Source organism: Artemia sp. Qi Xiang Cuo, chromosome 6, assembly GCF_049724085.1.
Source record: "Artemia sp. Qi Xiang Cuo chromosome 6, ASM4972408v1, whole genome shotgun sequence".
NCBI classification, from domain to species: Eukaryota; Metazoa; Arthropoda; class Branchiopoda; order Anostraca; family Artemiidae; genus Artemia; species Artemia sp. Qi Xiang Cuo.
In genome coordinates this window covers 9,113,812-9,139,561 of record NC_142799.1, presented here as the reverse complement: position 1 = coordinate 9,139,561, position 25,750 = coordinate 9,113,812, and the positions used below count along the sequence as shown (strand labels likewise).

The following is a 25,750-nucleotide window of genomic DNA, read 5'->3' as shown; positions in this document are numbered from 1 at the left end:
CCGTCTCATTTAAAATATTATACTCGTTTCCTCTATATTTTCAATTGTCCAATTTGTTAACGGTAGTTTTGGATACCCGTTTGACTGACCATATATCAAACAACAAACTGTAAAAAAAATGTGGTTCCATCCCACGTTCGACGGCTATAATGAGAAAAAAGTTGAGATGGCTAGGACACGTGAGATTGTGGATGATGGGATGACAAATTGCCAAACATAGTTTTTTTTTGCCGCCCATCTGGGGCCAAAGAAGAAGTAGGTCGTCCCCAGATGGGATGGGAAGATATAAAGAAGGGTTTACAGAAAACTTGAACTTCTTGAAGGGGGAAGGGGGGTAAAAAGCGAAGCTTTGAAAAGATAGGGGTACAGGTGGAGCGTTCACACCTGTGTTGACCTCAGTTGAGCTTGGTGCTGCCGTAAATTGTTAGTTCTAATACAACTATTAGTAGTTATGCATATATATATATATATATATATATATATATATATATATATATATATATATATATATATATATATATATATATATATATATATATTTACTTTTAGAAAGCCCCAAAGAGAAAAAAAACATACAGCTCTGTTTTCCATTTCCATAAGAATTTGAGCAATCGACTGGCTACATGTTACTATGATTACAAGTAATAATCTACAAGGGAAAGGCATTATTTCCCTGTGAAACCTACCATGTTTTGGAATTGGAAACTTTTTATTAAGAAATTGGAAACAAAAATAAAATTTACATTTGGTAATTGAACATGACATCTTGGCGAGCGAGTTCAAGCAACATAGGATCATCAAAGAACTTGTTAATAGACACATCTTCAGATAAGCCTTTCCTCCTCCTTGTCTTGACCATAAACTCTCTTGCCAGATGCATTGCTGGTTGAGGCTCAAGTGGTCTCAATACAATACTCTTATCCAAGGGATCACCCGGAACAATCTGAAAAAGGAATTATCGATTTTGTTTAAACTAACAACAATATTATAGACCAGTTTTCCGCACTCCCAATTATCAATAACTTTATTTGTTAGGTTTCGGAAATATATTTGTTCACTTAAACACATTCTCTACTAACAATTAATTGGGAGGAAAATTTCAGAATATTAGAGGATTTCCCTAGGTATTGTTGCTAACAATTTTTTGTTAGCCAACACAAATGCTAGAAAAATTGTGGATAACTTTTTTTTTTCGTTTGGACTATAGAAACAGACTGATAATAGGCACGCGTCAAAATCCAACAACAAATTTACGATATTGATAAACAGCGTTCATAACAAATTTTTATAACGCATGATCACATTTACTTCAAAACATACCGAAGAGGGGTGAGGAGGGGGAGGGGATAACTGGACCATTCAGATTGAAACCTAAATTCACAGCGTAATTATTGAAGCACTTGTAATAATAATATTTGATTGAAAAAAAAAAGTTTTGGACATAGTGTGAAATATCCTGTGCTTTCAATCAAGTCAATCACCCAATCTTTTACCCCTTGTAAATAAAAATGTAAATATTCAGTGTATTTGCATGTAGGAGCTTGAAATATCCTCTAAGGTTTATAGCGAGGTTTTGATTGTTTCACGATGAATATTACTCGCATATTATTTAGTAATTCTAAACAAGATTTGAGCTAGATTTAACGGGGTTGATGAACGGTATTCAACATCTTAGTTAAGATTAATACCGAACTATAATCAATTCTTTATTAAGTCTTTCAGTTAAAAAGAAGAGTGTCTTATTACCAAGCAATAAAAAACATACCTTAGTACCGCAAATGACCAAGATAAATAAAGAAAAAACAAGTCAACTGTCGGTTAAGGTCCCTAAGCTCCGAAAGTAAACGTATTTCAAAATTCAGTCACGGGTGCAGAATAACACATTCAACCATGTCTTATAGAGACAGCTCATAGGTTCCCTTTAATGTTTGTCACAGAATAGATAGCTCAATAATCAAGTTTTCAAACAGTTCGTGGTAACGAACTGCAAATAAGGAGCGACTTGGCCCAATAGCAATCGAAACTTTAAAAATGATGACTTTCGATGACAATTTAATCCATCAAAAGGATTTCCTTTTTATGCCGATTCCAAATATTCAAAATTTATTAAGGTTAATGCTACTCATTAAAAGCTATGAGCCTGATAAAGTTCACCTGATTTTCAAAAAGGGGGAAAACACCCCCAAAAAGTCAAGTGATATAAACGAAAATCACACCACCAAGCTCAGCATAAAAGAGAACCATGCTGTAGAGGTTTGAAGCTCCTATGTACAAAAATGTGGAATTTTGTATTTTTTTTCCCTGAAGGAAGGTCACCCACGCGTTTTTTTCCAGGGGCAATCGTATCGAACTAATGGTCCTAGAAGACTGGGAGAGGGCTCATTGGAACGGAAATCAAAGTTCTAATGCCCTTCTTAAGTAACCAAAAAGATTGGAGGGCAACTATCCCCCATCCTAGGCTTCATTTTTCCCCAAAGACAGCCGATCAAAATTTGAGATAGCCATTTGATTCAACAGAGTTGAAAGGTCCAATCGCTGTGCCTCAGGGGATAACACGACCCCGCACAGTCCCTGGGGAAAGGACTGTAAGTAATTCAATTTGCCCATTGTTTACATTAGTGTTAGTTATTGGGAAATATACGGAAATTTTTCGGAAATGTTTAATTCTGACCCACCATCTTTTTTTGATTTGCTGATGACCAGAAATTAGAGACCAATCCTTCATCCTATCTCAAAAAGATCGAATAGGTCCCCGATTCTGTAAGGACAAAACTAGGAAACTAAAGGTTAGTCCTGACTAAGTATTGCTGATATCCTACAAACCATTCGAGTAGATATTATTATTATTATTATTCATTTATTGCCCGTCAAAAAAAGGTACAAAAGGTACAGTAGACGGAGTAATCGACTAAAGAAAACAAAAAAGAAAAAAAAGAAGAAAAAGAAGGACACAAACACACATTGAAAATTCAACCACATGACAAAAGAAAACTCTTCATTACATTAATACGAACAGTGACTATATGCATTACATTAATATAAAAAAACTATTATGAACAAATTGTTGACCATGGATGATTAAACTTACTTTGAAAACAGGATACAGATTTATTAATGCTAATATTAGGGTCAGATAGCTTATACAAATGAATAATTTTACGGTTTCTTGTCCAAGGGGGCAAATGTAGAAGATATTTAGCAAATCTGAAGAAGATTGATCGTAGGTGCTTTTTATCTGTAACTGTAAAGAATCTCCAGAAAGTAGCAATGTAAAGCAGATGATGAAGGGCTGTGGCTTTGTAAATGTAGTCTAGAATATAACGGTTGAAACGTAGTTTTCGTTTTACGATTACAGCGTAAGAAATGATAATTTAACGGTCAACGTGAGAAATCAGCAAACGATATGTGTGGCCTCTACATGTGCCGATTGGGAGGCTCAGGTATGTAAAATGGTCTGTAATATCCTGGTCAATAAAATTTAGGAACGTCTCTCCCTTACAGATGACGGAATAGTCTCAAACCTTTAAGACGCAAAGATAGGATACTAGCTGCTACTACTCGTCCTGATCGGACAGCTTCTCCTGGTCACGTGTTACAATAGCAAGAATTTAGACCCAGCTCCCCCTGGAGAGGTCAGATTGGCAGATGTCCTAATTAAAAGAACTTGGATCCTACTTCCAATTCTCCACGGAGGTCTGATTGAGCATTAATTCCTCAAAAGATTCAACGAGGATTTTACCTCCCGCCAGGTATGATTCAAATTTTACAACTTGTTCAAGTAGATGTCCTGGTGGCTATCATTTAGGTACTCATTACCCCGAAGAATTCGGGTTCTATCCAAACTCCCAATATAAAAAACTAGGACATTAACTCTTGCTTACAATTAATTAAAAAAAAAACGGCTTCCCCAAAAAAAGTTTTTCAAACAAAAATAAAGATATTGAAACCTAAAATGAGCAGAAATTACATAATATAATAATTCAAACTTAAGAAGAACAGAAACTACTATGAATAAATAAATGAAATTCAAACGAATAAACGATTATAATAATCACATCCAACAAAGATAAGAGATACTGTTATGGATGAATAGACGAAACCATAAACGAACAGGAATTAAGATGAATAATCGACTCAAACTTAAAGGAGCAGGCATTATCACAAATAAGAGTAGGGTTACAACCCCTGTGATAGCTCTTATTTGTAAATCTTAATTAGCCCTGTGGTTTTATTTTATTGTTGGTGTTGTGAAAAAAAGAAGCATACTGGTCGACATATGGATCATTTTAAGTAGAGATGTTACAACCTTTAGAAAGTGTAGGGGGGCCGTAACCCCATTTTATCTGTGATAATTTGTATTCGTTTTAGGTTTCATCTATTCGAGTTTCGAATCATTTATCGGCTTTAAATTATCCAAATTGCTAATTTGTTTACAGATAGGTTTTATAATGATAGAAAGGCGCATACTTGATCCTGGGCTTGCTATAGGCTCCAAACTTTCAGGGATCATTCCCTGGACCAGGAGGAACACAAGTTTTTTGGGAGAAGGAGGGTGATAGGGTTATGGACATATTTGGACATGGGTCCCAATCGTACCTATTATTATTATTTATTTGTAACCCATCATACAGACAACAAAAAAGACGGAGTACAGCAAAGATAAAAGAAAGAAAAATACACTTGAATAAAGGTAAATGCACAACTGCATAGCATCAATAATTTCTACTAAAGAAAGTGCATTGAATAAACAATTACTGGAGATTTACATGACACATGTGGCTAATAATTTTCCTGTTATACTGTTGTATTTGTTTTTCTATTGTAAGCGTGGGATCAGCTATTTTGTATTTTCTGATCAGGTAAGTGTTGCGTGTCCAGGGCGGAAACCTTAGTAGGTATTTTTCATATTTAAAGAATATCGACCGTAATCTGTGCTTCGTAGTTTGCGGGAAAGTTCGCCAGAAGGGACTAAGGTACAAAAAGTGAGGGAGGAGCAGTGCGTTATAGAGCCGTGCTAGGATCATTCAGTTAAGGCTGAATTTCACGCTACCATTTTTCTATATGCAAAGCTCGTTCGTTTCTCGAGGTGCTTAATGAGTAGTGCTCTTGTGTGTTTTAGTGTCTGGCCAATGGGTAACCCTAAATATGTAATTTAGTCAGCTGGTACTACGTTAGTATTTCTAAACATGATGGATTCGGGATTCAGTGCTTCAGGCAAGTCGAAAAACAGCATTGTTAACTTTAAAGGATTGAATTCAAGACCGGTAGCTGCATACTCTCTTTCAAAAATTAAAAAATTTTCTTCAATTTTTCCAAGCTCACGGAAGAATCGTGAACTTCTTCCGGACAATCCCTAATACACTTGAAACTTAAGTCGTAAGCTCCTGGGCCAAGAGGAGCCTAATGTATAAACACAAACCTTTGTTTAGGGGCAGGGGCCCCACAAAAACAGGGCTGAGAAAAGGGCTTTAAAGCTGTTTTCTTTTCGGTCGAAATTTATGTCCTTAAGTCCTGGGGCTAGAGAGATCCTAATGCGGAAGCAAAAAAAAAAAAAAAAACTTCGTTCCCCCGAAAACGGGGCCTGGCTAAGGGCCCAAGTGCTTTTTCCGAATGGCTTGAAACTTACACCTGTAGATTCTCGGGCCAAGGAGAACCAAAGGCACAATAAAAAACAGAAACAAAAATGCTCCAAAATAGAGCACGAAAAGGGGCCTAAAACTTATTTTCCTGAATAGCTAAAGACTTAAAATCGTAAGTCCTTGAACCAAGGGGACCCCAATATACAAAACAATTCTAGTTTGGAAGCATGGACAGCTTAGAAACTTAGCTACCTTTCCTTTCTCTGTATGACAGTCTACATTTCAAAGGACGTTACGAAGCTCAGATCACTTGACGATACATCATCTACTCCAAAATTTTGATCAATAATCTTTTTATCTCTTTTGAGTACCCGACTGAAAGCAATACATTGAATTTCATTTATTTCCCTAAAATCACAATTGGGTGTATTAAAGCTTATACGAATTTGTCCAAAGTATTTTTAGCACAGGTTAATTTTTTCAAATTGAAAGCTAAAACATCCTTAGCTTGTTATTAATATTTGGCAAAAATTCTACTAACCTGCCAATGATGGAATACTGACAAGCAGAAAGCCTGTCCTTGGGTATGCGTCCTCAGGTCAGTTTCAAATCCAAATGAGTCGATAGCTGGTATAAAAGCTTTGATGAGATACATTGGAGACCCAGGTACAGGTGCGTCTTGAGTCACGTGACCTCTGAAATAGGATTAAGATATAGTTCATTTGATTTTAATAGTAAGTTTGTATTATGGTTGCACTGATAGCTGCAACCTAGTAAAGAACGAACCAGGCCCATAGTAACCCAAAATTTAAAAACGTGTAAAAAAAACTGTCTACTGAGAAAATCGCCATTTTTAGCTGGTTCATGAATGATAAACTCTTATTCCGATTAGTCTTAACAATAAAAACTTTATATCGTATCAAAAAAAATTTAATAGTAATTTCGAAAACTGACATCGAAGGATGACAAGTCAATTCACCTCAATAGTTAAAGTTGTTAATTAGTAAAAATAACACTTAGAAAACAGCACTGAAACAAAAATAAAGGTAGAATCCTAGAAATTGTGGAAACCGATTCAAAAGAGATTAAAATGCCGCTGAAAGGAACAGTACTTAAGCGTACACAGAAAAACAAAGATGTTCAACAGACCAGGGCTATCGAGAAGCAAAAACGGACAGAGAAAAATGAATCCACGGCCGGGCCCATAGTAACAGGAAATTTTGAAAGGCGTAAAAAAACAGTTAGTAAGGAAAAATTGTCATCTGTAGCTGATTCGGAAATGGTAACTATTATTTTGATTAATCTTAATAGTATTATAAGTTGGTTACGAAAACAAATTTATGGGAATTTTGAAAAAAATAGTCTGAAACCCCTCAATAATGGCGTTGGATCAAAACAAAAAGTATACCATTTGAATCGCCATTGTCAAAAACCCTATAGAGGAGACTTACAATCCCCCACCTTGAACAACAAGGAAAATCACTTTTTTGCAAGGGCAGTCTTCCGTAGACTAAAAATTTGCCCCAGGTGGCGGATAGGGGAACGCCTTACAGATATGTAGGGTACCTCCATTGAGTAGGAGGCGCAGACCAAGGGGGGACCCAGCCCTGGGGGTCCTTAATTGAAACTGGGGCACCCTCGCCCGGGGGCTGTAAATACAGGCGGCACAGGAAGAAGGTCTCTCGGATTTACACTCAGCGGGGTCCATCGGTGTGCGGACACGTTCCGTGAGTTACAGACTTTGTATCGGCAATAAGCCAGATTGCATGGTGAAACAGAACATCATTGTGGGAGGATCCCTTATAGGAGGACAACTGCGAAAGGGCGGAGGATCCGGATTTACGAACAACGGCCTCTGCAAGGTGGTGGAGAGGAGTGGCTTGCCGCAACCACCCATTTAGCCAAGAAACCATCTCTCTTGAAATCATGAAAAAAAAGGGTCCAGTATTATACGAACATTTGCTACCGCGTCCAAGGTAAACGACGAACAACCAATCTTGAATGATAAAAATGAGATTTTACATGCTACCGCGTCCGGGGTAACCGACGAACAACCACTCTTGAATGATAATAATGCGATTTTACATGGTACTGCGTCCGGGGCAGCCGACGATCCTAGGCCTAGGATGACCCCCACCCGGGGTGAAAATCCACACGGTTGTTCCGTTCCGACAAAAACCTCCCAACACTTTGGCACGCTAAACATCCGAAAGCTTGCCAAATCGAGAAAACTATATGTTGCCCTTAGAGAACTAAAGAGAGACAATTGGGATGCTATTGGCCTCTCTGAGACTCACCTCCCCCAAAGGAGTGAGGAAAACCTCTCTGGAGACTCCCTCTTGTTGTCCGGCCGCAAGGACGGAGTTCATCAACAAGGTGTAGGATTCTTCGTATCATCAACTGCCAAAAAATCTCTAATCTTCTTCACCCCAATCTCAGAAAGAATAGCCATCTTACGACTAAAGGGAGCTTCCAAGGATATCACTGTTTTCCAAGTCGGTACCCCAGACTCCATCAGAAGTGAGGAAAAATGCGATGACTTCTTTTTCACACTACAAAGGTTTGCTGGTCAAATTCATAAAAAAGACGTACTGATTGTCATGGGGGACTTTAACACTATAGTAGGTATGGATAATACCGGTCGATCCGTTGTAATGGGGACTTTTGGTCACGGAAAACTCAATGCGAGAGGGGAACGATTGCTCGACTTCTGCCGAGAAAACGAGTTATTCTTAACGAACACAATTTTCAAACACCGCCATCGACGTAAAGTGACCTGGAGATCCCCAGACGGTAAAAAAGAGAACATGACTGATTATATCCTGATATCGAAGCACTGGAAGTCTTCCGTACTAGACACAGTAGCATTACCTGGAGCAGACTTCGACTCTGACCACACTCTACTGATGTCAAGGTTCAAGCTAAGAATGAGAAAATTGCAAAAAGCAACAAAAATCCCAAGATTCCGGCTGGATCTGCAGCGGGATCCCGCAAAAAGGCAGACCTACACTTCCACACTATCTGAAAAATTCCGAGAGATCCTGGAAAATCATTCTCCCTTGACCACCGCTAATGAGATAGACTCCCTGACCAAGCAGGCTGCATCAGCAATCATAGAGACAGCGAATGACGTCCTTGGAAGAAAAACTCCAAATGAAAAACCATGGATCACAGATGAGATCATTGAGCTATGCGAGGATAAGCGACTTTTTTGCAATAAATCCGACCGTCACAGTTGGGATACTTACAAGCTCCTCAAGAGAAGAGTAGAGCGAGAGATCAGAAAGGCACTACGTAACCACCTGCGGAAGAAATGCGAAGAATGCGAAGTACTGTCCAAGAAGGGGAATAGCGGAGCAGTTTTCAGAATGGTACGCGAGTTAAGCTGGAAAAGAGCCGCAAACATCAGTGATCCTGGACAAAGACGGAAAGAGATCTACGATTCAAAGATGAAACTTGAAAGATGGAAAGAATACTTTAACGATAAACTGAGTCCCCCAGTAGCTGCAGATCCTAAAATACTAACCTGCTTCCCCATACCCGACCAAGAACTCAGACCACCACTCCCACTCAAGTCAGAAACCGAGTCAGCAATCAAGTCGCACAAACAAGGAAAAGCCCCTGGCCCAGACGGAGTCACCGCTGAACTCATTAACGTCGGATCGGATGATGTAACTGATCTGTACCATGCCATTGTGTCTGCGGTGTGGGAAACCGGCCACGTACCCCGTCAGTGGTGCAAGGCTGCCATTGTACCTATTCACAAAAAGGGGTCAAAGAAAGAGTGCGGAAACTATCGCTCAATCAACCTCATGAACCGTCGGTCAAGTGTCCTGACAAAAATCCTACTCTGACACTTACACGCAACAACTGACTTTGCTATTGGAGAATATCAGGCCAGCTTCCGACCTGGAAGATGAAAAATAGATTAGATATTTGTCGTTCGGCATCTCATGGAACGACACATCGAATTCAACCAAGAACTCTACCAACTATTCGTTGATTTCCGTCAGGCATTTGACCTGATATGGCGCGAAGGACTATGGAATATCCTCCTTCACTACGATATCCCTTACGAGATAGTCCAAATAATCAAGAGTCTGTACGACCAGTTCCGAGGCCAAGTAATAACCGTTGATGGGTTGTCAGAAGAGTTTACAACTTCGTCAGGAGTACTTCAGGGTTGCATCTTATCACTACATCTCTTCAACCTATTTCTAAATGCCGTTCTGTCAATGATGGAGTTGGAATATGGCGCAACAATAGGAGGGGTACTAATAGAGAATCTTGCCTACGCTGATGATATTGATGAGCTAGCCAACTCTACACAAGAATTGCAGGCACAAGCTGATAAACTCTACGATACCACAAAGCCGTTCGTAATGGAGATCAATGCCAGCAAGACCAAAGTCATGGTGATTATGAGACGTGAGCTCGACAACCCACCCATTATCATCATAGGCAGGAGGCAGGATGAAACGGCTGACCACTTCTTGTACCATCGTAGCCAATTCTCCTCATATAATTGCCATGGCTCTGACGTGAAACATCGACTTGCACTTGCTAGCTCTAGCTTCCGAAGACTATCCAACCTGTGGAAAAGTAACCACCTATCCAACAAACTCAAAATGTTCCTATTCAACAGTTTAGTAATCCCCATAGTTATTTATAGATGCGAAACATGGACCCTGAAAACTGAAGACGAAATAAAACTTCTAGCTTTTGAGGTGAGATGCCTCCGTCACATTTCTAGAATCAAATGCACTGACCGAATCACAAATGTGGAAGTACGTCAAAGGCTCCAGTCCGCTGAAACCATACTCAGCAAAATCAAGAAGCAGCAACTGCGCTGGTTCGGCCACGCCAAGCGAATGCAGGCAAGCCATCTTCTGAAAATCGGCCTTGAAGGATCCCTCCATGTCCTTTGCCCACGTGGCAGACCACGAAAACGATGGATGGAGAACTTCCACTTCGACAACGTCAAGATAGCCCCCTTTATCACGTATCGCACCAGATAGAGCAATGTACCGAGCCCTTACGCATGAGCTAGCAAGAGGAGTGGCCCCAAAACGCCCCACGAGGATGGCCGGGACCTAAGTAAGTAAGTACATCGAGCCCTGCTCTCCGTGGACCAGTTTAGAAATTTATTTGTCATGTGTTTTGGTCAATAAAAGATCTTGTCTTGTCTTGGCAGAATTCATGAAACTTATGCACAAGGAGTAGCATAGCAATGAGCAGCACTGCGTCAAAAATGTGCCCAAAATGGCATCAACAACAAGAAAACAGTAGCAAGGGCTAGGAACTAATGAAAAAAAAGTGGTTGCTTTATTTATAGTATCATGGTTTATCTTTTTTCCTGGTTATTCTCTCTTTTCGGTTGCTCCACGAATGTCATATATTTTTGTATGATGTGAGTTATAAATAAATTATCATAGCAAAAACTCACTGAAGATCTAGTTGATAGGGTATATCTAGGACGTACCCAAATTTACACTACTCCTGACTTTTCCCCGTGGTTGGGGCATTGGAAGAAAAAGGAAGCATAGGAGTCCCCATTGAATCAAAGAAAAAGTACTAGAAGCAGAAATCTAAAACGATTGAGTTATCATAAGATTAGGCAAATGTAGAGGCTTTAAGATTTTCGCATTAATCTTTTATCCGCAGCTTCGACTTTTCCCCTATTTGTCATTTTGTCAGCTGTTAGGTTTGCTTTTTGGAAGTAAATTAACCCTCATTTTAGGTCTTTTCCTTTAACTTGGGTTACTGTTCTAAGTTCCATGTTTCACTTTTTCTACGGGTTCGATATTTATCAAGCCGCACTTTCTTTTATTTTGACTAATTTTTAGTCCCTTTGTTTTAAGCCAGAAAAACACGAACTGGCAATCTAATTTTCAATCAATAGTCGTTTGTTTTCAGACAAATCCAATCTTATCTATTCCTGCCAGTGGCATCAATTTGTTATGCTTTTCAATAACAGAAATACCAAAGCTGCATTTTCGGTGAACATACATAAAAAAGGCATTTCTCAGGGTAAAAGGTGAATCCAGGGGTGAGAGCCAAAAAAAATCTATGGGAGCACCCCCCCCCAAATTGACGCCATTGATTCCTGCACTATCTATCAATCAATTTAGCCATACGCAGCAAAACTATAGAACTATATGTTATGGAATCTTTTAGGAGCAATCTTAACAAAGTCGTTGAAATTTATTGTTTGTTTCAAGCTTCATAAACTTACTGCAGAATCGTATGGACAATTAGACCGCATAACTGTTACTCGGTTTGTTATCAATTCTAAGGAAACCTAAATGCCTTTAAATCAGTATGACGAACAAAAGTAGAAGGTTCCCAAATCACATCAAAGAGCTAAATAATTTTTTTATTGCCACAAACAGTTTGAGCAAATCCCTGATAAAGAGCTTAGACCCTCGTTCCCAATGTAAAATTTCTGCCTGAGCTCACAAACACGTTTAGAATATCTTTTATTGTTTTATAAAAGGGCATAAAATTTATTTTATTTCAAGTTTATAAAGTATACCTTCCTTTAGAATTGACCAAGACATGAATTTATTGTAAAACATTAACAGTTGAAGAAAAACAAAACATGAAATGATCTTTCAAACAGTTCGCGATAACAAACTGTAAGTAAGGAGCGACTCGGCTCAATAGTAACAGAAACTCTAAAAAACGAAATTTTGATACCAATAGATACATCAAAAGAATCAGATTTTTATGCTGATTTTAAATATATAAGTTTCATCAAGTTTAGTGTTACCGATGAAAAGTTACGCGGTTGAAAAAATTTGCCTTATTTTCGAAAAAAGGGGGACACCCCCTAAAAGTCATGGAACTTTAATGAAATCACACCATCAGATTCAGCGTATCAGAGAACCCTAATATAGAAGTTTCAAGCTCCTACTGATAGCACTTTACTGAAAAAATATAAATGTTTTTACTTTTATAACTTTAAGAAATGGAATAACATTAATATTCTAATTAATCAATATCAGCATATGCATATCAAACTGAAAATGCAGATTCATTTTTTTTTTTTTCGGTAAAGTGCAAATTATGTTCTGGCCTTGGGAAGGCATCGGGGTTTTGAGCCCTACTCCTGGTAATTTCTGCTCGTTTTGAGTCTCACTCGGCTATTTATTATAAATTCTGTTTATTTCGGGTATCATTATTTATCGATGCTGATTTGTGGTAGTTTCAAACTTTGTAGATTATATGATTTGATTTTTGTTCATTTTCTGTTTAATGGAATTCTTTATTTTTCTTTGAAAAACTTATTTTGTGAAACGTTTTTTTTAATTAATTTCTGTTCGTTTTATATTGACATAGTCTTTTCAGGAAAAAAAAAAATTCTTTAAATCTTTTTGCTTTTTTTTTAAACTTTATAGTTGGCCTGCTATTTGTATGCTGGAGAAAATTTTCCAGCAATTTTTAACAATATACACCCTTTTAAAAATTTGGACACAAATAGTAGTGTTTAATTTAGTTTCGTACCTCTTCTAGTTGACCTGAAATAGAAAACTTGATACCATTCGCAAAAAATCTGTTTACTTTATTTGATAGCTTGGAAACACTTACGCTATTTTGACTTTAAGAGCAGAAATAGCCCCGAAAGTTTAAACATAATACACTTAGTCGTTCTTGGGATACTGCTGAAATGCCTTATTGGGAATTAGCATTAACACAGTACATTTTGATTTAATCTTAAAGCAAAATTTAGTTTTTAAACATAATAGGCAAATAAGAGGGTGGGGGTGGGAGGGGGACTAGTTGCCCTACAATTACTTTCGACTATTAGCCCTTTTTTAGCCGTTTCTATTTTCAATCGAATGAACCCTTTCAGAAGTTCCTAAGACAACTCCTTCGATACGAAGTGCCCTGTTCTAAATAAAAAAAGAGAAACAAATAATAATACATTGTACCCAGATCGATGTTTACTATAAAAATGTCAAGCCTTCCAATAATTTTCAACTATTAAAAAGGGCACAAGGCCTTTCAATTTCCAATCAAATGAGCTCTTTTTGAGTTTCTACGACAACGCTTTCTGTAAACACATTATATTCCCGAAGGACATGAATTATAGCCCTTGCCCTTAGGTTTCTGAGGTGCTTGTCATCCTCAAAGACCTAATTTCAGAACTTTCAACTTCGTTAAACAAAGTGCCTATTTAAAAATTTGTATTAGATATGTTTGGGGAAATGGTGGGTGTGAGAGGGGGGCTAGTTGCTCTCCAATCACTTTCAACTATTAAAAAAGGCACTAGCCCTTTTAATTTCCAATCGAATAAGCCTTTTTGAAGTTTCTACGACAACATTTTCAATAAACACCTTATATGCCCCCAGGGCATAACTTACAACCCATGCCCTGAGGGCTGTGGGGAAGTGTCCACCTCGAAAACATAATTTCTATCGGGAAATCAACTACGCTGAACAAAATGGCTATCTCAGAATTTTGATTGGATGTGTTTGGGGAAATGGTGGGCGTGGAAGGGGTGTTAGTTGCCTTCCAATCACTTTTGACTATCAAAAAGGGCACAAGCCGCTCCAATTTCAAATCTAATGAGCCCCTTTCGATGTTTCTACGACAACTCCTTCGATACGAAGTGCCCTGGTCTAAGACCAAAAACCAAAAAAATAAATAAATGATACATTGTGCCAACATCGATCTTTACTTAGGCAGCGCTATTGCGCTGCCTATGATTAACGGCCTTTGTGATTAAGGGGCCATTCTTAAAGAATTGGAAAAAAATTTGAACTTAGCGTAAAGAACGAGGTATTGACTAGGGGGCGATCCCTCTATTATACGTATTAAAAACACAAGAATTTAGAAGATCGTTACCTAAGCTAATTTATAAGTCAACTCACATCAAAACTTCGAGAAGCGAGTTTACCCAAAAACAGCTAAAATTCATATGCACATTTGATTTCAATGATTCGTGTTCGGTTAGCCAAAATAAAAGCTGCTTTAACTCAAAAACATTCAGAAATTAAACAAAATAAAACAAGTTTTTTTTTAACTGAAAGTAAGGAGCGACGTTAAAACTTAAAACAAACAGAAATTATTCCGTATATGAAAGGGGCTGCCCCCTCATCGGCCCCTCGCTCTTTATGCTAAAGTTTGACTCTGTCTCACACCTTTGTTTTTTAAAACAATAAAAAAAATTAGCGTAAAGAGCGAGGGGTTGAGGAGGGGGCAGCCCCTGTCATATATGGAATAATTTCTGTTCGTTTTAAGTATTAACGTCGCTATTTCTTTCAGTTATAAAAACTTGTTTTTTTATCTAATATTTAAAAAGATGGAATAAGATGCGCTCTAAAATTCACGGATGCCCATAGTATAGAGCTCAAGATGGCTCCATTCAAATAAAAGACGAAAATTATTCAAAGATTTTGAAGCCACTATAATACGATAGGAAAGAATATCTAAAATCAAACTAAATATTTCGAAGTCTTCTGCTGATAAGATATTTGGTAAAGTTAAAGTTGATTTAGCATATCCTTTATACAGCTAGACTTGTTACATGGCTAGTCATCGAGTCTCAAGAAAACCTAATTGTACTTGAAGTGGCACTAATGAGTACAAAACTCCTAAACTATGCTCAAGAGCTAAAAAATTCCTTTTTTCCCACAGGTTCAACTTTCTAGGGCCCAACTTTGGACAAAGCTTACACATCCAAGACGCTGCGTATTAAACTAGCAACAATATAACCTATGTCATAAGTCTAAAGAGATTAAAATGTGGAGTTTATCAAAAAAAAAATTAACCCTTCTTAAGGTTTCGCTTTTTCGGAGTATACTACTACTACTACTAACAACTCACCGCAGCACCAAGCCGCCTGAGAACTACACAGCTACGCAAGCTCCTCCTCCACCCCAATCTATTCAAAGCCTCCCTCTTAACCCCCGCCCACGAAGTTTCCATTTCCTTTAAATCTTTCTTTATGACGTCCTGCCACCCCAGAGGAGGACGACCTGCTTTCCGTTTAGCCCTAGATGGTTGGCCGAAAAGAACAATCTTCGGCAATCTGTCATCCTTCATCCGTACAACGTGCCCTAACCACCTCAACCTGTCTTTCGTTAGAGCTCTAGAGGGTAGTATTGAACCACTTATTTCGTATAGCCTTTTGTTTGACAAACGGTCAGTCACCTAGGCACCCAAAACAATGCTTAAGTAATTTCTCTGGAAAATATTTAGCAAGTCTTCATCCGCTTTTCGGAGTGCTCTTTCTCAAGAGCCATATTTGATCACTTTCATCACTGTAGCTTCTAATATTCTAATCTTTGTTTGCAGGCTTATTTTCCTATCCTTCCATACTTTTTTTTAACTGTGAAAAAACACCCTGAGCTTTGGCTATTCTATTTTTAACATCTTCACTGCTCCCACCATCTTTACTAATAATACTACCAAGGTAAGTGAAGTTGCCCACTTGATCATTCTTTTCATTACCTAACTTCACCTTTTCATCTTCACTTATTCCTAGCCTTTGTGACTTAGTTTTCCTAGCACTAATTTTCGAACCTATATTAGCACCATGAACTCGCAATACCTTTAAAATTTCACTCATTTTGCTCACACTTTCATCTAGGATGCTTAAATCATCAGCATAATCTAAGTCCAGGATAGTTTTACCTCCCCATTTGATTTCGTGGTCTCCCATTGCCTTTCCTGTGCTCCTTAAGACAAAGTCCATCAGAATAATCCATATAAAGGGGGATAGAACACAACCCTGCTTAGCTCCTGATTTAATACAAAACCAGCTGCTAACCTCATTTCCTACCTTAACCGCAGCAGTGTTATTCTCGTACATATCACTTATCACTTTAATGTGTTTGCCTGGTGTACCATACAAGGACACGACTTTCGCCAAAGCTCCTTTCTCAGCAAAATCGAACGTCTTATCACGTACCATAACAATAAAGGCCATAGGTGTTTGGATATTCAGGCACTTCCTACTTATTTGCCTGTAAGTGAAAATTTGATTGTCACTTCTCCTACCCTTCCAACAGTAAAATTACTCTTTTCCCAAAACTTTGTATGTTACATAATTCAGTGATTAAAGCATCACGTTACGAAGTAATTTAATACCCGAATAGACCAGACTCATTCCACGATAACTACCACACTCGCTTTTATCACCTTTCTTATAAAGTGGCTTAATTAAGGTTTTCCCTTAAAGATATATAATATCATTAAAACTATAGGTTCCTTCACATTGAATTTTGGCTTTCCGTTCTCCCCTTCACACTGAACTCCGTAAGCCTTCGGTAAGGCTCATTAGCCTCCGTAAGACCTTAAGTTAACGTATCCGTAAGTCAAAATAAGTTGAAATTATTTATGCATGGTTTTTTGGCCCATGAACTACAGGTTTTAAGTAACACTCAACTTTGATAAACAAATAGAAATACAGTACAGTCTATTGAGGATTTATGCATTGAAGTATTGTAGTAGCAAAGAAATGATAATAATTCAGTTAGTAACCAAAAAAATGTTTTATAATTGGGAGTAGGCAAAGTACTTGTATTAATAAATTTGATTTAAAGCACAATCAATTTTACTTCTTTTCTAAGTGATCCTTGACTTTCTATGGTCCAAAAAATTCTTTTTTTGTTGCTCCATACAATTAGTCAGCTTTGGAGTTCTTGTTATTGAGGAGAAAAATTAACTAAATCTCTGCAATATATTTTACGAATAAGCTGCAATAAAAATTGGGCAATAAAATCAGTATGTTTAAAATTTAAAAATTTAGTAATCATTGTGGTTTTTTCTAGTTATGAATAGATGGGGGATCTTGAGAACCTGAGAGACCACTATGTCCACCTAAAGAAAAAAGGGAGATCTACAAGTGGATCTTGTGCTAGTGTTAAGCTTAAAGACAGAAGACAAAGAGCTTGTACAAAGAATGAACGTACTTTCTGAACATATAATGGAAAGGAACCGTAAGACAACAGGGAACACTCTTCAAAATGAGAATATATCAGTGGAAATTTATCCAGAGTGTGCAGGGGGTGTCTCTAGTGAAAATCTCTTGAACTATACAACAAGTATTTTCGCCAAATCTCCTGATCAAGGTGTTTCACATGCTGCCGTTAGCAGCCAACAATATAACTATGATGAGGTGAATGATGCTGATCTTATTACCCCTAGTGAAGAACTTCTCATTAACAATCAAACAGATATCCCAAGTTCCCAAGCTTCTAGTAGGCAACAAATATGTGCATCAACAAGCCAAAATCAAACTCATGATAGAACAAAGACTGGGTCTAGATATCAAACAGACCTGAAGGAACAGCAAGAAATTGACAAAAAAAAACAGCGATGACCAGTATGATCTGGAGTGGTACTTTCTACAATCACTGTTATCTCATCTGAATAAAGTACCAGATGACTCAAAGTTAGAGTGGCAGCTGGAGATTATGAAGGCAATTAAAAAATTAATTTAAGCATTCAGTGTATTTTTAGTTTTATAGACGAACTTAATAAAGCTTTTTTTCTCTCTTTAAGGTAAGCATTAAATTATATGAAAAAAATGGCTAGTAGGTCTAAAAAAACAAATATTCCAGCAATATAAATATTTAACAATAATAACACTAGTACCAGAGTAAAAACATGATATGAGAAAAAAGTTTTGACATTTCTATGGATTTGTTTTGAAATGTGGTAACTGGTTTTAGATTTTCTTAAAAAAAAAATCTAATAGCAATAAATAGGCGTCTTAATTCTATGGGGGATGGTGAAAAACACGGTAAAGAGACGCTTTTTAACATAAAGTTATTAAAAATATGTAAAAAGATATGCCCGTCATGAAACTGAAACTAAAGAAAAAAATAACGAGATTTAGAGAAATAAAGAAATTTGGACACTTTCTTTATTTAAAATAAAGAAAGTGTCCTTTCCCTTTGCCAGTTTTCACTTCCAGAAGTTTAACGTTGGACTGGGATAACCAAAGGGATGACTAAAGAGCAAACTACAGCCCATGGTAGCCAAAAGTTAAAAAACGCGTTTAGAAAAAAAATGCCATCTGACACTGATTCATGAATGGTAACTATTATTTTGCTTCTTCATAAAAGTAAAAGTTAATTTCGAAAAGAAATCTATGGTGATTAAAAAAAAATTCTGAAGACCCTCTAAAATGGCATCAGATCAAAATGAAGTGTACCGTTGGAATCAGTAGGGTCAAAAACCTACACTTACTCTTTATCACTTCGTTGATACATGATGTTTTTCTATTGAACTATATATATATATATATATATATATATATATATATATATATATATATATATATATATATATATATATATATAATTAAATTTTAGTGTGCGTTTTAAAATATTTAGCATAACAGAAAAATTTATTATCACCATTTCAAGAATTTGTGACGTTATTCATGCCGAAAATGTCGGTAAAATTTGACAATGGAAGAAACATTCCAATGAAAAATTCGATCTCTGAAAGTGTCAAACCCACAGCCTTCGGATAAGAAGTCCAACGTGCTATCCACAACGCTAAGCAGACTTGTAAACACTAATAAAGAAACAGAATAAAAAGAAACACATGCAAATGTGACCTCATTGTGTTTTTTTCAAAACCAAGACCCTAAGCGAGTTTTCTCAAAGTCGTAACCTATCCAGCTCGTTTTTCACACCGGAAAGTTTTAGTGTGCCAAATTTCAGAAAAAAAATGGAGCCATTTTCGAAAAAAAGATATGTATACAATTATTGTTCGTTTAATAAGATAATTTACATAATGGACAGTAATGTTACCTTCTTTTGGCTAAGACTGTATAGACAGCTGAAACACAATCGGCAGGTGCTTGAACCTCAATGAATAAATATGGCTCCATAAGCCGCGGTGTTGCCATTAAAAATGCTGAATATGCTACACGTCGAGATGTTGGAATGATTTGACCTATAATAACAAAGTTTTATTTTATACAAAATTTTCAAATGTTTTCACTTATCAGACATTGTATGTCAAACAAATCGTCCTGTGTAAGCCATTGTTTAATCATGTGCTGAAGGATGAGACTATTTTAGATGCTTAAAGCAGCAAGTCCCCTTTAGCAAGTGAAAAAAACCAAGCGACGTCGCTATGTGAACTGATTGAAAGGGAAGTTCTATAAAGTTTTCCTAGAAAATTTACCAATATAAGAAGCTCTTTTGAATGGAAGCGTTCTTGATTGGTGGTATGACCCATGTAAATTATTAACTAATCGTGGTTGGAGCGATTGCTATTATTTCGAATAATCTTAATAACACAAGTTTATTTGCGAAAACAAATTAACTGGAATTTTGGAAGATAGCCTGCAAAACCTCAAAAAAGGTTTCAGATCAAGATGAAAACGGCACCATTGGAATCACCTTTGTCAAACATCCCACACAGGAAAATTACAGCTCCCACTCTGAAGAGCCAGGAAAATAATTTTTTTTGTATGTGTAGCACTGATGTTTAAACTATATATAAGAGATCGAGAATTTTTTCAGACGGCTGAAAAATTTAGCAAAAAAATTAGAAAAATTAGCAAAAAAGCAAAAAAATTGAAACAATAAAAACAACTGAATTACGTTTGGACAGGAGACAGTAAATTTTGACAAAACAAAACGACCAAGCAACAGCACTACATAATTTCCGACTCGTATGCGTAATTGAAACCAAAATTTGTTTTTCTTAAAAAAAAAAAAAAAAACCATAAAAATCCCTTTACTATGTATATGTAAAAAGAATACTAACAGTAAATTCTTGTCAGTGCATAAATTAAAAGCCTTTATTTTTAACGTTATTTTTCCGACCTGAGAAACTACTTTTTAAACTCTGATCTGAAACAGATGCATCCATCTTCTATTAGGAGAAGAAGAAGCAAAGGGTATTTTCACCCCCGACAGAAAACAATTACATCGGACTAAGTGAAATTCGCGAAGTGAAAGGACGGCTTTATAAATAGTTGGCCAAAATATATTCAGTCTAAGGCATCCTGGGTAGATGAAAAAAAAAAAAAAAAAAAAAAAAAAAAAAAAAAAAAAAAAAAAAAAACTAAGAAAAGCAGAGTTTCAGGCCTGACCCAGATTTTAGAGTTATTTAGTTTTATTATACTGTTATTTTATAGCAGGCTGTGTCCTTGTGGAATCTTTGCACAAGCACCTGTAATAGATTCTAATGATCCTAGGGTGCAAATGAGAAACTCTTTCGTGACTGGGTCGAGGAAGACTCGGTGGAAAGGCTATAAAGCTAAAGCCCACAAACACCTGATGGGACACTTGTACTGCTGAAACTTTCCTTGATATTACGGAAAAGTCGTTAGTGCATTAATCTTCTATTTGATGATTGTCTGTATTTGATAAAAAAAAAAAAATTGATGAAATTGTGGAGAACTTTTCTAAGTTTAGTTAATTCGCATACATAATACCATCTATATTTTCCCTACCTAAGAAAATATTCACAGCGTACCTCTGATTACTCCATATGGAGATTCTTTAATTAAGTTTTCACAAAATTGGCCAATAGGTCTGGAAGTAAGGACTGGAATACTCAGTTAATTATCATACTGCAAAAAAGAGACAATACCTCCTCCTCTGTGTATTGGTTCTGAGGCAACGACAGCGTCAAGTAACTTAAATTTGACATTCCTAATTGGTTCTTCGCAAAGTGGTCCTTCCCTTGCTCCCCACTGAAATCCCTGAACAACTGAATCTTTGACTGTACTTAATAGTGTTTTGTCAACTTCTGACGGTAGAGTGTCGTCCACCAATATGTTCGGGCCATTTACATCAGGACCAAAGGCCCAAATCGATCGAGCAGCTAGTAAATCCCAACTATATTTTGTCTGGAAAAATTCTCCAAGACGCTTTCTGAAAGATAATGAAAGCAATTGATAGTAAAAAAAAAAAAAAAAAAAAAAAAAAAAAAAAAAAAAACAACAAACGAGACTGCAGCCAGTGGAGAGACAAAAGACGAAAAATGTAAAACAACGCGGGCATTTCGCCTGTATCAAAACAAGGTGTCTGCAGCGCAAGAGAAACACAAGAAGAACAAGATAAAAAACCAAACTAAAACTAAAAACAAATAAAACAACCACAAAAAAAAAAAAAATGTACAATTGGCGCAAACTAATACACTTAGGGAAAAGCAGCTATTAGAGTCACTTCAGTGAGAACACCAAAGCAACTACATAAAGGAAGGAACCAAAAATTGTCAGAACAAAATGACAGCAGAAAATTGATGTGCTTGTATTTCGATGTGCTCAAGTAAAAATTAATTTGTAATTAATTGTTAACACCAAGTAAGGATATTATGTGTTTCATTACCAGCAAAGAATTGTAATAAATACTTAAATGTAAGAATGTTAAAATACTTAGCGAGAAAGCTGTAAGAGTAAAAAAAAAGAAAATTATCTTATATAGGCAACATTTCTTACATAGCTCGCTGTCTCTATGTAGGCCATTATAGCCATTATACAAATACAGGCATTATATACGTACGTATATATAAATGTATATACGTATAGAGGTATTGTGACATTTTTGTAAAACTCAGATTTGCAGTCTATTCCCTCCAACTAACAAGCTTTATCAATTGGTTCTACCCGCTTTGTCCGACTTCCATCCAAAACTGCCTATATCTTTATAAAGGTAACAAAAAAGCTAAGGTAATTGCGGAAACTTTAAGAAAAAGTTGTAGGTTGGGTAGTAAGATAGGGCTAAAAGACTTTTAGCCCGTGCCAGAAACATAGAAGATTCTGTGATCACTTGTGAGAGGAATTACATTTCCATTGAAATGTAATTTAGTCAATAGGGCGCAAATAGAGCACGAAAGTATTCATAAAAATTATGTTTTACTTGAACTAACGAATAATTTAACACCAAAAAACGACAAAGTATTACAAGATGGTGTAATAATAGACGAGGTATGTTTATTAGTCGTTTGTTTTGCTAATTAAAACTTTAATATTAAAGACCTTGGCATGATATCTGCAAAATTGAGCGTTAACATAGCTTTAAGCTTACAAAAGCTTTGTCAATCCCGCCCTTTAGAACAGTTCTTAAAGACACTTGCAATAAGATTCAGTTTTAGCGCCGAAAAAAATAATGAACTTATATATTTTCACATAATTTTACTATATTATAGTTAAGCAATAATCTAGGAATTAATTCCAACCAGTTCCTCAATGTCTTTCTGGTTCCGTTCATTATAATATGAATTCGTACGACCAAAAATAAACCACCAGCGCAAAATTTCTAAATTACATTTCTTCAACAAAAACAACGCTTTGTTGCCATTATATGTTGTGATGTGTAATACTTAACGTACCATTTATTGATGAAGATGAAGAAACAAGAAATTACTAATCCCCACTAATCTTAAAATAGTGCTGATCTTGGTTAGAATTAATTGACCGGAAATTATGATAATTGGGAGAACCAAATCAAAAGGAGATTTAAAGAAATTTAGATATTCATAAATTTAAAAAAAGAGAAAAGAGATAGAAAAAGAGATCTAGAATCAATCTAAATCGTTATTACAACTAGTGAATGATTTCATTAGAAACAGATTGTACGACATGCAGATATGCTGATGACATTTTGTTGTTTTCAGATAATTTAGTATACATACCGAATGCAATTAATATATTACTGTAATATTTATGTGGGTAAAATTAGAGATTGAACCAACGAAAACAGATTTTCTAGTGGCAAATAATAATGATTTTCTACTTAAGGGATAGAATCGAGCGCAGATGAAGCCGTAATAAAAACAGGAGAAGAGAAAATACAGAAGTAAAACACAAACAGAAAAACAACGAAAAAATAAACCTTTGTATTAGAGAAACAGCTTTTTTTAGTTACTTTAAAACATATGATACGGTGTACTTAATTAACCTTAACAAAAATCTAGATTTACAAAATTAATATGATTTACAAAAAACCAAACGGTTGACATGGGGTGAATCAAGTAAAAACAAATCCATATAACATCATTTAAAATCACTATAACACAATTTAAATTCACTATGCAGGTTTTAATAAATCGAAGGAACACGAAGAGCAACAGAACATATATATATATATATATATATATATATATATATATATATATATATATATATATATATATATATATATATATATATATATATATATATATATATATATATATATGCTACTACTATTACTACATCTCCCTTCAGCAACCAGCCGCCTGAGGCGAATACAGCTGCCGACGCTCCTCGTCCATCCCAATCTATTCAAAGCCTCCCTCTTTACCCCCTCCCAAGAAGTTTCTATTTCCCTTAAATTTTTCCATACAACATCCTCCAACCCCATTCAGGCACGACCTACATTTCATTTGGCCCAAGATGGTTGGCCGACAAGTACTATCTTTGGCAACCCATCATCCACAGAACGTGTCCTAGCCATCCCAACCTTTCTCTCATTATAGCCCTAGAAAGCGGGAGTGAACCATATTTTTCGTACAACTTATTGTTTGAGACACGGTCAGTCAGTCGGGTACCCAAAACAACTCGTCGGCAATTTCTCTGGAAAATATCTAGCAAATCCTCATCCGTCTTTCGGAGCACTCACGCTTTGGAACAAGACTCGACCACCGTCATCACTCTAGTTTCCAATATTCTAATCCTGGTTCGAACACTTATCTTCCTATTCTTCTAAACTTTTTTTTAACTGTGAAAAAACACCCTGGCCCTTGGCTTTATATATATATATATATATATATATATATATATATATATATATATATATATATATATATATATATATATATATATATATATATATATATATATATATATATATATATATATATATATATATATAAGTTATTGGCCGTTTAATAAGACAAATTTGGCCCTAATCCACTTTTAAGATGAGTAGACCTCACCTAGCACAAACTTTGCCACCAGATCGGCGGTAAAATTCGAAGACAATCAGGCAAAGAACAACAATCGTTATTTTCCGTTCACGCCCAAGCAAAAGAAAAAAGGAAAACACTTACTTATTCCAGTCAATCTGTACAACACCATTTTCAATGTCCTCTGCGAGTCCTTTCTCAAGTGGTTCGGCAATCATTGTCAACTTGTTTCGTTTATTCGGGGTTTCTGCAAAGCACTTCAAAGATGATGTCTCAACCACCGTCTCACAAAATGATACCACTGGATCTGCCACTTTAATATCTTGACAAAAAAAAGAGACCAAATCAGTAATACCATTTTGATAGGTGCTTAAGTACCAAGAACATCAAATGAAAACATTTTTGACCCAAGGACCAATCTTAGGTTTATTCCTAAATGAAACCCCGATTTTCTAACATGTTACTTTGGGCTGGTTCAAGATTGTAATATTTTTAGGGTAGTACCATGCTTCATCGGTTTTGCCATACTAAACCACGAAATTAAATAAAACTAATTAGAAAAATACGATAATGCTTCTCGTCCTTAACAAACTGAAACACTAACAATCTGTTTACCCCAAAGACAAGACCGTCTTCCAAGTAAAGCTAAAAAAATTGAATAGAAATATTAATATCAATGAAAATTCCATTCCAAATCAATAAAATTAAATTAGTCAGGTCCATGAAACGTTTCCTAAATATTAGTATAACAAAAATTAATAGCAAGGTATTATCTCAGAACAGGCCTGACCATTTTCATTTAATTACAGGCGATTCTCGATATATCGAAATCCTCGATATCTCGAATTATTTTCAATCTCCTTGGAAAAAACTGTAAGTCGACGAAAAAACCATGCATAACCTGAAATAGTTTTGCGGTTATATTTTACCTCTGTAAGTTCAAGCGACCAGAAAATTACCTCTACAACTCGATATTCACTAGATAAGTCGTTATTTTTTTTTTTCTTTACCTCCACAAGTCAAACTTGTGGAGGTAAAGAAACTCTCACTGGAGTGAGAAAACTCTCACTGAGGTTTTCCCGTCTGCTTTGAAAGAAGCGAGGATAATTCCCCTTCACAAGGGTGACTCTCCTGAAAACCATCAAATTACCGCCCTATTTTTATTTTGGCAGCATTTTCTAAAATATTTGAGAAGGCAATTTATAAGAGGTTCTATGACTTTCTTAAATCGTTTTTTTTTTTAACAAATTCCCAGTTTGGTTTTAGGCTTGGACACAATACTGAACACGCTATCATTG

At 36.2% G+C, this 25,750-nt stretch overlaps 1 protein-coding gene across 3 annotated transcripts in view; it reads right to left on the bottom strand.

Moving 5' to 3' along the window:
• Nucleotides 1-690: 690 nt before the first annotated feature.
• LOC148950841 (116 kDa U5 small nuclear ribonucleoprotein component) overlaps nt 691-25,750 on the bottom strand; it is a 103,049-nt gene continuing 77,989 nt past the window's right edge. For all 3 annotated transcript variants that reach the window (XM_089090476.1, XM_089090478.1, XM_089090477.1), the window contains exons 12-16: nt 24,597-24,774; nt 21,153-21,436; nt 19,355-19,499; nt 6,121-6,274; nt 691-943 (exon numbers count right to left, since the gene is read on the bottom strand). In XM_089090476.1, coding sequence (XP_088946602.1) covers nt 740-943; nt 6,121-6,274; nt 19,355-19,499; nt 21,153-21,436; nt 24,597-24,774 — 965 coding nt within the window. In that variant the 3' untranslated portion in view covers nt 691-739. The remainder of the gene's footprint in view (nt 944-6,120; nt 6,275-19,354; nt 19,500-21,152; nt 21,437-24,596; nt 24,775-25,750) is intronic.